The sequence below is a fragment of the Clupea harengus genome, chromosome 12 (genome assembly GCF_900700415.2).
Source record: "Clupea harengus chromosome 12, Ch_v2.0.2, whole genome shotgun sequence".
Classification (NCBI taxonomy): domain Eukaryota; kingdom Metazoa; phylum Chordata; class Actinopteri; order Clupeiformes; family Clupeidae; genus Clupea; species Clupea harengus.
Window position 1 is genome coordinate 22,906,931 of NC_045163.1, and position 16,506 is coordinate 22,923,436.

Below are 16,506 nucleotides of genomic sequence, written 5' to 3' on the forward strand. Positions count from 1 at the left end.
GGACGAAGAGACAGACAGGGGCACGAGCCACTCGGAGAAGGCGGAGAAGAAGAAAAAGAAGGGCGAGGGCGAGGAAAAGAAGAAAAAAGCAAAGAAAAAGAAAAAAGAGGAGGAGGATGAAGGGGAAGACGTAGTGATTGAGGATGAGGAGAACAACAACAACAATGAGCCCAAGCGAAAAGAAAAGAAGAAGGACAAAAGTGCCAAGCAGGATGAGGGGAATGAGGGAGTGAAAGAAGAGAAAAAGAGAAAGAAGAAAAGCTCGGGGACAGAGGAAAAAGAAGGGGAGAAAATGGCCACGAAGGAGAAAAAGAAAAAGAAGAAGAAGGCCTCAGAGGATGAGCCCGCCGAGGAAGAGGAGGAAGAGGAGGAGGAGGGGGGCAAGAAGAAGAAGAAGGGCAAGAAAGGAAAGAAGGGATCAGACAGTGATGAGGACAAGAAGGGGAAGAAGGGGAAAAAAAACAAAGTGAAACTACCAGATTATGCGGAAACCTTCCCGAATGAGCTGCTCAACTACCAAACGGAGTCGTCAGATGACTACGAGGATGAGTTCTACCGCAAGAAAGGTAAGATGATGAGGAGAGCAACGTGGTGAGATTGATGCCTGAATAACTTCTCTCTAGAGGTCTGTCTAGATTGTGTTTGAGGGTGCCATTGGCTTTGTGCTTACAGAAACAATAAAAAAAACCTCACCTTACTGAGAGAAAAAAAACAGACCCCTTTTGGATTCACTTGCCAGGAAATCCCAGTCAAAGTTTCAACTGCTCACAGCAATACAGTCTGTGGTGATTTTGATTGGCTCATGACCTCGGGGTGACTATGATTGGCTGAAAATAACAAGCCCCCTTCAGATTGCGGTTAAAATACAAAAATTATTTGAAACAGAGTTGACTGAACAATAACTTGGATTAGTGGTGGATATCTAGAGGGTCCATATTCTCATTATTCTGACTGTAAGATCTGTATTTTAGGCTTAATGTGAGTTGTGGATCAGCTTTACCAAGACTGTCTGCCATTTTGGAATCCGTTTGCCTTTGCCCAGACACAAGTAATATGCCAAATAGCACAAAGCATATATAATCCTATGTTACATTTTTGTCACATTATTTAGTATATAGGTTATAAAGAATTGTTTTTATTGAAGAGTTGTGTTAGTAGTGTTTAGTTGAGTAATTAAATACTGAATTCATTCCACCTGATTAACTATCCAACTGGACAAATATACTTAGTGCTCTGCTCTATTTCGACCAAGACAAGCCAGACGAAGAATGGTCGATTCCACGGAAAACAGTAGAACAAAGTGTGTATGTGAGATGCCAAATTCTGGAGGAAAGGTGATATGCTATAAAGATACAGCTAATTTGTCTCCAAGTTCAGGCCGCTCAGTGTAATTCTCTTCAATGTGGAGTGGGGGTAGTTTGAATGAACTCTATAATTGAGTGAGTGTAATCCCACAGTAAATTACACGATAATTGAGTGAGTGCAATCCCACAGTAAATTACACTCTACAGAGGAGGCACTCCTAGAGCAAGACAGAGGAAACCCAACCCCCACTAAAACACATGTAAGGGGTCTATTTACCATTCTGGGGGCTTACAATTGTCAATCTTCAACAGAAAACGTCTAACGTCTAACATGGGAGCTGAATATCTCTGTCCTTCATCTCGGTTGATAGTTGTAGGGTGCAGGGTATTGGCAAACTAGTAGGAGCTGATTTGTTGACTAGCTTTAGCTAAATGTTCGGTGCCTTCGACTGAATGTTTTGCAAAGATTTAAGTCTTGACAGAGGTTTTGGTGTTTTTTTCTTGTGTCAAATTCTAATTCCTAGATATAAATCTATTTAGCGTAACAGTTAGCTCTTTGACACCATCTTACTAGCAAAAGGCTGTCTGGTTCATGTTATCAGGTTCAGGTTCAGGTTCAGGTTCATGTTTTTTCTGTCTCATCATTTAGATGTTTAAAGAGCTGAAACCGCTGATTCATGCTCTCTGACTGGCTCTGTCTTTCCCTCTGTGCCTAGTGTATGAGGTGTCGACAGTGACAGGTGATGTAAAAGGAGCAGGGACTGATGCTAATGTGTTTGTCACCCTCTTTGGTGAATATGGCGTCACTCCCAAAGTTCACCTGGCCTGCAAGTAAGTTTGTTTTTCAAACGTGCACCCATACATATTAATTAATTAACAGTTTTGTAGCCTTTTAGTGCCTGCTTTAGCCAATAGGTTCAATGCACCCCTATGCATTGATTGATTTATGTAATAGTGTGCATGAGGAAGATCAATAGGTCAAGTGTAAGTTCACCCCCATCTCTGAGCCTAACTAATAGGTCAAGTGTAAGTGCACCCCCATCTCTGAGCCTAACTAATAGGTCAAGTGTAAGTGCACCCCCATCTCTGAGCCTAACTAATAGGTCAAGTGTAAGTGCACCCCCATCTCTGAGCCTAACTAATAGGTCAAGTGTAAGTGCACCCCCATCTCTGAGCCTAACTAATAGGTGGGCAAGGGGCTGAGAGGGGGCGGGGAGGGACAGAGATTTTGCTCCGTTAGAATGTATGTAGGGAAGAGCGGGGTTGGTTGGCACACAGTTCTAACATTTAAATGATTGCCTGCTTGACCTAAACATGTCCATTCTGTCAAAACATCTGAAGGTCACTGGTCACTCACAATTGAGGTGAGGACAACTTTTCAATTTTACAGTGTCAAAACAAACAAACAAAAAGATTCCCCCACTAAAAGCATTAAAGAACTATGTTAGAGATATAGAACATACAGTATATATATGTATTTTAGTTGATAGAAATAGGAGTCAGCTTTATTTTGATGAAATGTGAAAGTCTGTGATGAGTGATGCTAGCTGGATAACATCGCTTTAGTACAAAGGTTTGTCCTAATGTGTGTGGGGTTGGGTGGCAACTTGATTTTGGGCTTGGAGAGAATTAAAGATCATAACTACTATTCAGTGATCAAATCAGTTATTTGGTTACAAACTGTTGGATGTTGAATTGAATGTTTATGTTTTCTGGTTGTTGTTTGAATTAAATGCTCAAGTTATTTATATTAGTTACTTCATTCTTTGTAGCCTTTTAAATGTATGTCAACAAACCCTGTGCTGGGGCTGGTTGGCAACAGTGGACAAAATGTAATCTTGACTTCTTGTTTTCATGACTTTAATCAAAAGTCCATTATTCAATTTCTAAAAGTAATTTCTGACAAAGGAAGATACCTATTTCAGCTTTAATTTGGTATGGCTCCAGCGAGTTCACTTTCACGGAAAAGGTCCAAAACCCTTTGGAGCTGGTTCTATAGATATTCTACTGGACTTTTTAGCAACTTCTGGGGAGTGGTTAAAGTGATTGTACAACATGGCTGATATTCACAAGGCTATTCCACAACATAGTAAAAACAACCGACTACTGTGCAGTGGCCTGGGTTCAGTTCACTTTGCCCACGTACATTAAAAATACTTCTAAAGTGTTTTAAGGGAACCAATCCATATCACAAGCTGACTCTGGACAAAACTAGCCTCAATCAGGCTCAGATGCATATTACAGGCAGCTGCTATGTGAGGAGGAGGACTGGCTCATGAGTCTCTTTATTTTTCTATATGTTTTGAAGTGTATTCCCAGGATCAGTTGAAATGTAATGTGATAAATCGTTCTACTCACTCAGAAAGGTGCCTGGTAACCCATGGTAACCAATCTGGTGCCACTCCTTCCACTGCATTTCCCCCCTAAGATGACATTCCCCTGAGGTAGAGGTCTGCCGCAATTCCAGGACAAATCCCGAGTCCCTATTGGCTCACGCTTTTTCGTTTTTTTACCTGATGGAAAGGAAACTGAATGTAATCATTGCTAACTCTTTTCTTGAACATCAGAAGACAGACATAATCATGTCATAAAACACATTGTGGTAGATCACACTGGCTGTCATATAATGTTTGATGCATAAACATAAGCTGTCACGGTATTCCAAATTCTGGGAGCTGTCAGGGTATTCCAAATTCTTAGAGCTGTCAGGGTATTCCAAATTCTGGGAGCTGTCAGGGTATTCCAAATTCTGAGAGCTGTCAGGGTATTCCAAATTCTGGGAGCTGTCACGGTATTCCAAATTCTGAGAGCTGTCAGGGTATTCCAAATTCTGGGAGCTGTCACGGTATTCCAAATTCTGAGAGCTGTCAGGGTATTCCAAATTCTGAGAGCTGTCAGGGTATTCCAAATTCTGAGAGCTGTCAGGGTATCTGCCATGCCATGTTTATGGTCACGTTATGACACTCTTAAAACAGGATTCTTCATCAGGCACAAAATCACAAACTTTTGCTCTCCTTAATAAAGATTAAGAAAGCAGAGGCACGTTAAGAAAGAGAAATTGATGTTGAATGGAATACTCCAGTTAACTTAAAGAAGCTTACAGGCCTAGCACATAAAACATGAAAATATGTTATATCAGCATATGGGATGATGGATGTCTAGTAGTGAGGCATCTGAAGCACCATAAATGCATTCCACTGGTGGCCATATGTTTGTGGGCTATTTCTCTTCCTGCTGCTGCTGCTGCTGGACTCCTCCACAGCTAGTTTTTTATTCTTTGTTGTGTGGAGGCCATAGGAGAGAGAAGTGTCAATCAAGAGCCATTAATATATATGAGACAAGCTCACACCCACACACACCTGTCCAAAGAGGCCAGGCAGAATTCATCCCACAGAATAAGACTGAGACATGGATCGCTATACTGAAACTTAATACAGACTGTTTGGAGCAAACTGACGCATCGGAGAGATACTTGAAAGCTGAAAGATGAATACCAGAGAGCGTTGAACACACACACACACACACACACACACACACACACACAGGCACACACACACACACACTCCACTGATTGTCACTGGAACGAATACTCTGGCATTACAATGGTTGCCATAGTGATGCTAATCTTTGATTTCTATCCCCCCCCCCCTAACCTTGCCCTCTCCCCTCCAGCTGTGAAAAGAGGTACCCCACTCAAGTGTTACACCCACCCACACACACACACACACACACACACACACACACACACACACAAACACACAAACACACACACACACACAAACATGCATGGACAGACGCATGTATGGATACACATTTACATACAAACACACACACATACACACACAAATACACCCAAACATGCTCACTGAAACACTATCACACACACATTCACACAGAAACGCACGCAAATTCTGAGACACTCTTCGTGTCTCCCTGTCTTCTGAGTATGACACTGTATGAGAGGAAAGCCACATTTAACCATGGCATTGCTTCCATAGGCACAAATGTATGAATACTGCAACCACACACACACACACACACACACACACACACACACACACACACACACACACACACACACACACACACACACACACACACACACACACACACACACACACACACACACACACACACACACACACACACGCGTGCACATTCACACACACACATCATCCACAACAGGAAAACTGGCATGAAACAATCTTTGTTGATTCAAAATACAACATGACAAGCAAAACATTAAGCATGCCATTGGTAAATGCTGGGCTACGTTCTTCCATACAGTCATATGCTGGACAGCCACTCCATAAGAAGGATCAAATGTCACATGACATGATTAGCCCTTAACAATAGAGCGTCATGTGATGTTGCCATATGATACCTTACACACAGACGCAGTTTGCATTCAGGGTCATAGAATGGAGTCAATCACAATGATGAGGTAAACCATTATGATTTTATTGGATTACAGCCAGTGTGAGTCATCTGAGATAAGATTCAGATGAAAAACTGACTGAATCACACTGCAGGATTCAATCAACCTTACTGACTCAACCCTGAATCAACTAGATGTAACGGTTCAGATGGAGTCAAACGGATCTGAATCTTCTCAGATTAGAGATAAAGGCTGTCCTGTATGGAATCATCTCATGTGTTGCATCATGACGGAAAGTCGCAATGACTTGGGTCCTGGAGGGGACTGGACGGAGAAGCGGTCAGAATGCAACATTTTGGAAATGGAATGGAATGTGACGGAATCTGTCGGAATTGCATTCATTTCCAAAGTTTGCTGGTTGGTCAACTGATTTGTTTTGAAAATGCATCAGAATGTATGTTTGATTCTGTGTACGTGTGTATCATTAAATGCTTATTTATATGAATGCTTTTTGGATTTATATGAAAGCTTTTTGCTTAGAGATGCCTTTGTATAGGTTGGGGACCAGACTCACTACAGTTATATGGACCAAATATACAGGATGCAAGAACACACACATATAAACAGAAAAGACACACACACACACATATAAACAGAAAAGACACACACACACACACACACACACACACACACACACACACACACACACACATATATAAACAGAAAAGACACATGCACACACATATAAACAGAAAACACACACACACACACACACACATATAAACAGAAAAGACACACACACACACACACACACACACACACACACACACACACACACACACACACACACATATAAACAGAAAAGACACACGCACACACATATAAACAGAAAAGCCACACACACACACACACACACACACACACACACACACACACACATAAACAGAAAGGACACGCACACACACACAGACCACTAAAATATGCATGCAAATAGATGGGATTAGTTGGCTAGGAGATGGTCCCATGATACTGCCTGATATCATGTCTTTATATAGAACCAGACCAGACTGGGATATAAACATGATCTCCGGCTCAGTGTCTCATTTGGTTTTTGTATCTTCCCTGCAGAACTAGAACGGCATTCGAGAAAAATAAAACAGATGTATTCCGAATAAAGACACACAATGTGGGGGTTATACAGAAACTAAGGTACTCTCTCTCTCTCTATCTCTATCTCTCTCTCACACACACACACACACACACACACACACACACAGTCAGGCACAAAATGTAAAGACACAAAATTCCCTGGAGGTTTTTTTTCTGTACATGCTTATTCTAAGAATCAATTACGTGTGCTTGAAAATCAGTCTTACATATACAGTACCAGTCAAAAGTGTTTTCTTTACTTTTATTATTTTCTACATTGTAGATTTATACTGAAGACATTTAAACTACAAAAGAACACATATGGAATGTACTAAACAAAAAAAGTTTTATCTACCATGTAGAAAATAATAAAATCAAAGAAAAATCTTCTCCAAAAATTAGAAAGTATGTCCAAACTTTTGATTGGTACTGTATGCATTTGTGTGTTTGTGCGTAAATGTGTGTGTGTGTGTGTGTGTGTGTGTGCGCGTAAATGTGTGTGTGTGTGCAAGTGCGTAAATGTGTGTGTGTGTGTGCATGTGCGTAAATGTGTGTGTGTGTATCAGAATTGAGCATGATAACACAGGTATGAACGCTGGCTGGTTCCTGGACCGAGTGGTGCTGACGGACTTGAGCAGACCTCACCTGCGCCTCTTCTTCGCCTGTAGTAAGTGGCTGAGCAGGGATGATGGAGATTACCTGATCTACAGGGATCTGCTGGGCACTTTCAACCCTATGGATGTGCCCAAACGTATGTCACAACCTGACAGCATTCACACTTGTGCATTCACTCTACATGACCAGCGTTTATATACACATTCCCTACAGTACATATGCCCTGCTTGGCCTTGCCGTGCTACTGTATGTATGTATGAATGTATAGATATCATTATACTATATTATATTATATTATATTATTATATTACATTATTATATTATATGTACTGTATGTATGTATGTATGTATAGGTATCATTTTTCCAGACATTTCTATATTTCCCATGTTTTCAATCTCAGACACGTTCTTAATAAGTTCCACATACTGCTCTATACACTTAACACTCATTCAAACCGCTCGTTGCTTTCATACCAGACATTCTACATTCTACTGTATGTGTCAACGTCTGAATACAACCCCATATTCACAACATCAACAGTCTTAAATATTGTATCCTGGACAATGTTTTTGATAGAATTGATAAACTAAAAATAATGCAAAAGTAAAGAGGGAAAAAAAACAAGAAAAGCAACTAGCACGTGTAATTTCACACCTAAGTTCCTACTGCAGGTCTTGCAGTAGGAACACATTGGAAATTGCATAGGCTTATTGTTCCTGGGATAAGTTTATCTCTGTTCCCATCTTCTCCACTCACATGTTTGACCGCGTACACACTCTGTACCTCAACACAAAAGCTCTGTTAATCCCTGTGGTTGCAAATTACAGCAACACCTACGTGCGTGCAGCCACTCAATGTGCCTTGACATACACTCTATGTACTTGCACGTTGATGTACACAGCGTATATAATGTGTATGTGTTTATATGTGGCTGATTCATTGATTTCTGGTTGTTTCTTCTTCGTATTACATGTCAAAAGAGTACATTAAGTCTGCACTGTCTCTGGACTATACCCTTTGGAACATGTTCATTCTCTCTGCACAATGTCACTATTATGCTGAGATCAATTATTGGCAAGGAAATAACAAACGGTGTTCAGACTTCCTCTGGTCTACAGTTTAATGTTGGAGGGTGAATCTTTGGTTTAATGTTGGAGGGTGAATCTTCGGTTTAATGTTGGAGGGTGTATCTTCAGTTTAATGTTGGAGGGTGTATCTTCAGTTTAATGTGTATCTTCAGTTTAATGTTGGAGGGTGTATCTTCAGTTTAATGTTGGAGGGTGTATCTTCAGTTTAATTTTGGAGGGTGTATCTTCAGTTTAATGTGTATCTTCAGTTTAATGTTGGAGGGTGTATCTTCAGTTTAGGGTGTATCTTCAGTTTAATGTGTATCTTCAGTTTAATGTTGGAGGGTGTATCTTCAGTTTAATGTGTATCTTCAGTTTAATGTTGGAGGGTGTATCTTCAGTTTAATGTGTATCTTCAGTTTAATGTTGGAGGGTGTATCTTCAGTTTAATGTTGGAGGGTGTATCCTCAGTTTAATGTTGGAGGGTGTATCTTCAGTTTAATGTTGGAGGGTGTATCCTCAGTTTAATGTTGGAGGGTGTATCTTCAGTTTAATGTTGGAGGGTGTATCTTCAGTTTAGGGTGTATGTGTATCTTCAGTTTAATGTTGGAGGGTGTATCTTCAGTTTAATGTGTATCTTCAGTTTAATGTTGGAGGGTGAATCTTCAGTTTAATGTTGGAGGGTGTATCCTCAGTTTAATGTTGGAGGGTGTATCTTCATTTTAATGTGTATCTTCAGTTTAATGTTGGAGGGTGTATCTTCAGTTTAATGTGTATCTTCAGTTAAGGGTGTATCTTCTGTTTTTAACTCTGTTGCCTTTGTGTAGACATATCCATGTGTGTAGATATTCTAATGTGTATTGTGTGCACGTCTGTTTATATTTTGCAGTGAACAAATACTTGGTAAGTGTGTTTACGGCAGACGTCAAGGGCAGTGGAACAGATGCCGATGTGTTCCTCAACATCTTTGGAGAGAAAGGAGACACAGGTATGGGTTTGTATAACACAGCCTTTCATGTTTCTTGTGTATGTATGTATGTATGTATGTATGTATGTATGTATGTATGTATGTATGTATGTATGTATGTATGTATGTATCCGTGTGTGTATGTATATATGTAAGTCTGTATGTGTGCATGTGTGTGTGTGTATATGTATGTATGTAAATGTGTGTGTATGTATGTATGTATGTAAGTATGTGTGTATGTATGTATGTACGTATGTATGTATGTATGTATGTATGTATGTATGTATGTATGTATGTATGTATGTATGTATGTATATTAGGGCTGTCAAAGTTAACGCGTTAATCTATCAGATTATTGTGGCCGAGATTAATGCGATAAAATATTTTACGCAGTTAATGCAATTTTGTTTACTTCCGGTGTGCGTTGACCCCTGTAACGAAACCGCCGCGTGCCTGCAGTCAGTTAGATAGGAGACACCGAGACGGTAGTGGAAGATGGAGAGAGCTGAGGATTGTTGGGCGGAAAGTTTCTGTTTAAGAGGCAAAATGAGGGAACAATCGACAAAACTAAAGTTGTATGTAGCATTTGTCAAGCTGAATTTATTTATCACAGAAGCAGCTCGTCTTTAAGTTATCACCTTAATGAAAAGCACCCGACAGAAAGCAGTCCCAGGTTAGATGGTCGCCAACCCACACTCCACGACTTTTCTAGGAAAATAACTAGACCAGTCCGTGAAAAGGTTACAACCACTGTAGCAGTTTGGGTTGCTGGTGACTGTCGGCCCATCAACATTGTTGAAGAAGGTGGGCTGACTGAGGTGCTCCGAATTGCTTCAGGGGACAATTCTTACGATTTACCGTTGAGGGGCACCATTGTGTCTCGCATGCATTCCTTGTATGGCGACGAGAGAGCACAAATACCAGTGTCTAAAATACTCACTGTCTGAAGTGATTACTCGTTAATTTATAAGATTTAGTCTTTAGTAGAAAAACAAACTTTTAATCGCGATTAATCTAGATTAATGAATTTCAAAATGTGAGATTAATTAGTTCATTTTTTGTATCTATTGACAGCCCTAATGTATATATGTATGTGTGTATGTATGTATGTATGTATGTAAGTATGTGTGTATGTATGTATGTATGTATATATGTATGTATGTATGTATGTATGTATGTATGTATATGTTTATGTATGTATGTATGTACTGTATGTATGTCCTGTTTGTCCCATATGTACTGTATGTATGTAATAATATTTGTGTCTGTGTATATGTTTAGGTGAACGTAGGCTGGACAGTAAGGATAAAGATAACTTTGAGCGGGCAGCTGAAGACAAGTTTGTCGTTGAGGCTCCAAATCTGGGCCGTATGAAGAAGATTACAATTGGACATAACAACAAGGGGGGGTCAGCAGATTGGTGCCTTGATAAGGTACACACACACACACACACAGACACACACACACATACACACGAACACACACACAAACACACACGACACACAGACACACACACACACACACACACAAACAAACACTAACACAAACACACACACACACACACACGCACATACACACACACAGACATATGCAGAGAGAGACAGGCAGAGAAAAGCTGTAAACATCAGAGAAGGGAGACTAGAATAACATATTTACACATAAAGAATAACATATAAACATAATGTACACATAAACAATAACAAATGTACACATAAACAATAACATGTACACATAAACAATAACATATGTACAATTAAACAATAACATATGTACACATAAAATGCACATAAAAAGAAAGTGTTGTACCAGTTTTTCTGTGTTTGCTTGTAGGTGGTGATAGACGACATAGGAAATAAACAGTTGTATGAGTTTGTATACGACAATTCCTGGTTCGACCTTGCTGAGGGCGACGGCAAGATACAGAGGGATGCACTGGTGGGAGCAACTGGTTTGGTTACAGGTAAAACTATAAATGTAAACCAAGAGGGGTTCATTAAAAGCCATCTCACAAACCACTTCCATCTGAAAGTCAGTGTGCTGCTGAAGCTACTAGTTTAACCTCTGCGTCTGTGCCTCAGCTATTGGAAGCATCACACCTCTCCTCTCTCGCTCCTCTCAATGCCTGAAATAGCCTTTAAACTGTAACCGTGACAACTACCTCTCATTTACTATCCAACTGTTCTACTGCCGTCATGGCGATGATTAATCCGTCATACTGTACCTGTGGCTCTATCAGTCAGCAGCACTTCTTTACTTTGCAGACGCAGCCTCAGTCTTGCGCTCTGTATGTTGACTTCTGTCCGTGCAGGGGTCACCTATAACGTGCAGGTGATGACGGGCGATGTACGCGGGGCGGGCACCAACTCTAAGATCCACCTGGTGATGTACGGGAAAAAGGGAGTGATAAATAGCGGCAGGGTGTTCCTGGAAGGGGGCACGTTTGAGCGCGCTCAGATCGACATCTTCAACGTGGAGATCTGCACGCTGCTCAGTCCTCTCAGCAGGGTCACCATCGGGCACGACAACGTCGGGGTCAGCTGCGGCTGGTACTGCGAAAAGGTGTGTGTGTGTGTGTGTGTGTGTGTGTGTGTGTGTGTGTGTGTGTGTGTGTGTGTGTGTGTGTATGTGTGTCTATGTGTGTGTGTATGTGTTTGTGGGTGTGTGTGTGTGTGTGTTTGAGGTTGCTTTTGTCGGTGAGTCATTTTGCATTTGACAAGTTCAGGGACATAGAGAAACATGAAGGAGTTAATAAGTTTAGTGGTAAATATAAACATTTATTTAAAGGTTATGGTTAGGGTTCCCTTCGAGTGTGTGAGAGAGAGAGGTTGAGAGAGAGAGTGTGAGTGTTTAACATTCAGTGGTCCACTTATTTTATCAAACCTCTTTTCTATTTCTGTCTGGTGGTGTGTGTGTGTGTGTGTGTGTGTGTGTGTGTGTAGGTGACAGTGTACTGCCCCTTCACTGGGATAGAGCAGGTCTTTCCTTGCAGTAGATGGTTTGATGAGGATGATGGGGATGGTATGGTGACGAGAGAGCTCCATGAGATGGTCTCACTCAGGAAAAAGAAAATGAAGAGTAAGTAATACTCACACAAGTGACATACATGCAAACACACATGCATGGTGCAAGTGCACACTCTCAGACACACACACACACACACACACACACACACACACACACACACACACACACACACACACACACACACACACACACACACACACACACACACACAAATGCACTGTAGATACATACATAAACATACATTGAATATAATATGTGTGTTCATACCTCATACTCTGTCTGTCTATCTCTCTGTCTGTCTGCCTCTCTGTCTGTCTGTCTCTCTATCTGTCTGTCTATGTTTAGAGTATCCATGGTCGCTGTGGATCTACACGTCAGATATTAAGGGGGCGGGCACAGATGCCCAGGTGTTCGTGCAGCTCTACGGTGAGAAGGGCAAGAGTGACGAGTTCAAAACGGAGAACAAGTCAGACAGCTTTGAAACGGCACAAATCGACAAGTTCATGGTGAGTATCTGTGTGTGTGTATTCGTGTTTGTAAGTGTGTATGGGTGTGTGTCTGTGTGTCTGTCTGTGTGTGTGTGTGTGTGTGTGTGTGTGTGTGTGTGTATGTGTGTGCGTGTGTGTGTGTGTGTGTGTGTGTGTGTGTGTGTGTGTGTGTATGTGTGTGTGTGTGTGTGTGTGTGTGTATGTGTGTGTGCATGTGTGTGTGTGTGTGTGTGTGTGTGCGTGTGTGTGCATGAGAGAGGGGGGGGGGGCTGAAAGAGAGAGAGAGAGTGAGAGAGTGACTGAGAGATACAGAGAAAGAATGCGAGAGGAAGACAGAGATTCTCAGCATGCTTTGTGCTTCCTCCCTGCCGGGCTGCTGTAGGTGGAGATGCCGGAGATCGGACGTGTGCGAAAGCTCCGCATTTGGCATGAAAAGAGAAACCCCTTCTCAGGCTGGCACCTCAACAGGGTCTGTCTGATACATGTCTTAACACACATACAGTACACACACACACACACACACACACACACACACACACACACACACACACACACACACACACACACACACACACACACACACACACACACACACACACACACACACATACACACACACACACAAATACGCATCTCAACAGGGTCTGTCTAATACATGTCTTAACACACATACTGTACACACACATACAGGATCACACTTTTCATGTACATTGTACAAATAAATAAGCAATGTAGGCCTATAGTATCTATTGATACTGTGTGATTTAATTTACTTGAAGTTAATTTAAGTTCATGGTACCCACAGTAACTTAACATTTAGTGGGGCCAGGTGGGACAAGTGTGTGTGCAAATACATGTAATGTTTGTGCGTGTCTGTGTGTAGGTGACAGTGATGAACACACTAACTAAAGACAGGTACAAGTTCGCCTGCGGCCGCTGGCTGGACATCAATGAAGACGATCAGGAAATTATCAGAGAGCTGCCAGCAACAGGCCCCCTTGTTCCAGAGCCACTGCCACGTAGGACCCACACACACACACACACACACACACACACACACACACACACACACACACACACACACACACACACACACACATACACACACACACACACACACACACACACACACACACACACAGACACACACACACACACACACACACACACACACACACACACACACACACACACAAACACAACACACACACACGCACAGACACACACACACACACACACACACACAGACACACAATTGCATCAAGATAAAAAGAGTAATTTGAGTGTCTTCCATATATACTAATTTTCCACCCAAAAAACATCTGGTGTTCTTTAATTGTCATGTGTGCGTCCTTATGTGTTTATTCCACCAGTCATTAAGTACAAGCTGACGGTCGTCACTGGGAACGTGAACGGGAGCGGGACAGACGCCAGTGTGTACCTGACTCTGATTGGAGACCTGGGTGACACAGGGGAGAGACTCTTGTTCCAGAGCCTGAACAACGTCAATAAGTTTGAAAAAGGCAATGTGAGTTATTATAATAATAATAATAATAATACATCACTCCAACCCAGTTCCCCAAGTCAGATTTCTTTCATAAAATACAGTCAATGAGCTCAGACAGTATATTGAACACAGCAGCTGTTTGCTGATCAGGAGGTTGGGTTGTGTTAACCACCATTATCAGTGGTGTAACGTAGTTACGACGGGCCCAGGTGCAGGCCATTATGACGGGCCCTAGTCAGTAGCGTAAGGCAGTGGTTCCCAAAAATGTTACAGTCCCCTAGCCCTTGTTTGTAATCGCCACCGCCGCCGCCACCGCCGCCGCCACGCCCCATCCCCCTGCGCAGATATTTTTCTTGGGCACGAAAACACCCCGGCTACGGGCCCCCAAAACCCACAGGCCCAGGTGCAGCCGCACCTGCTGCACCCCCTATAGTTACACCCCTGACCATTATATAAATGTCACGTATGTATCTTCAAGCCTCTATAATAATGTTATGAATGTTAATGAAAACAATGAAGAGACACACACACACATGATAGAGTTCTGTTGGGTAACACTTCACTGAAACCCAGTATCCATGAAGCATTAAAACACATTTATAAATGTTTATAAAGTATTCATAATGCATCATAGTGACTAACTATTTATAAATAGTCAGTGTTATACGGTCGTAGTATAAGCACTACACAACTATTATTATGAAAGCTTGTATAGGGTCACATATGGCTTCATGAAGAGCATGTGGTGAATAACCAGCATTTGACATAAGGCAAATATGTCATCAGTGCCATTATCAAGAGGTAAAATAAACTTTATTACGCATTCTGATACTTAAAGCTGTAAGGGCTTGTACCATAACATCGTAATGCTTAATGAGTGCAGTCACATGTATAAAAAGTTATAGAAACTTATGTCAATATTTATGAAACATTATGAATACCTTATAACGCTTTATGAATGTGTTTATGATGCTTTATGGATACTGGGTTTAAGTAAAGTGTTGTTTTCATATACCACTGTGTTTTCTGTGTGTGTGTGTGTGTGTCTGTGTGTGAGTGTGTGTTTCTCTGTGTGTGTGTGTGTGTGTGTGTGTGTCTGTGTGTGTGTGAGTGTGTGTTTCTCTGTGTGTGTGTGTGTGGTTTAAGTAAAGTGTTGTTTTCATATACCACTGTGTTTTCTGTGTGTGTGTGTGTGTGTGTGTGTGTCTGTGTGTGTGTGAGTGTGTGTTTCTCTGTGTGTGTGTGTGTGTGTGTGCGTGTCTGTGTGTGTGTGAGTGTGTGTTTCTCTGTGTGTGTGTGTGTGGTTTAAGTAAAGTGTTGTTTTCATATACCACTGTGTTTTCTGTGTGTGTGTGTGTGTGTGTGTGTGTCTGTGTGTGTGTGAGTGTGTGTTTCTCTGTGTGTGTGTGTGTGTGTGTGCGTGTCTGTGTGTGTGTGAGTGTGTGTTTCTCTGTGTGTGTGTGTGTGGTTTAAGTAAAGTGTTGTTTTCATATACCACTGTGTTTTCTCTGTGTGTGTGTGTGTGTGTGTGTCTGTGTGTGAGTGTGTGTTTCTCTGTGTGTGTGTGTGGTTTAAGTAAAGTGTTGTTTTCATATACCACTGTGTTTTCTGTGTGTGTGTGTGTGTGTGTGTGTGTGTCTGTGTGTGAGTGTGTGTTTCTCTGTGTGTGTGTGTGTGGTTTAAGTAAAGTGTTGTTTTCATATACCACTGTGTTTTCTGTGTGTGTGTGTATGTATGTTTGTGTGTGTCTCTGTGTGTGAGTGTGAGTGTGTGTTTCTGTGTGTGTGTGTGTGGTTTAAGTAAAGTGTTGTTTTCATATACCACTGTGTTTTCTGTGCGCAGGCGGACGAGTTTGTGATTGAAGCGGTGACGCTAGGCCAGCTGCGGCGGCTCCGGATTGGCCACGACGGGAGGGGCGGAGGCTGCGGTTGGTTTTTGGATAAAGTAATGGTCCGAGAGGATGGCCAACCAGAGGCGTCCGCTGTGGAGTTCCCATGTTACAGGCA

General features: G+C 41.7%; 1 protein-coding gene across 1 annotated transcript in view; it reads left to right on the forward strand.

The window, feature by feature from the left end:
• Positions 1 to 16,506, forward strand: part of LOC105911057 (lipoxygenase homology domain-containing protein 1) — a 45,821-nt gene that overhangs the window by 405 nt on the left and 28,910 nt on the right. The window contains 14 exon segments of the mRNA XM_042709440.1: positions 1 to 566; positions 2,021 to 2,135; positions 6,811 to 6,891; positions 7,398 to 7,582; positions 9,404 to 9,502; positions 10,763 to 10,914; positions 11,312 to 11,441; positions 11,790 to 12,040; positions 12,421 to 12,556; positions 12,851 to 13,011; positions 13,376 to 13,462; positions 13,877 to 14,012; positions 14,367 to 14,521; positions 16,343 to 16,503. The exon segment at positions 1 to 566 is cut by the window's left edge and continues 405 nt beyond it. Coding sequence (XP_042565374.1) covers positions 1 to 566; positions 2,021 to 2,135; positions 6,811 to 6,891; positions 7,398 to 7,582; positions 9,404 to 9,502; positions 10,763 to 10,914; positions 11,312 to 11,441; positions 11,790 to 12,040; positions 12,421 to 12,556; positions 12,851 to 13,011; positions 13,376 to 13,462; positions 13,877 to 14,012; positions 14,367 to 14,521; positions 16,343 to 16,503 — 2,415 coding nt within the window.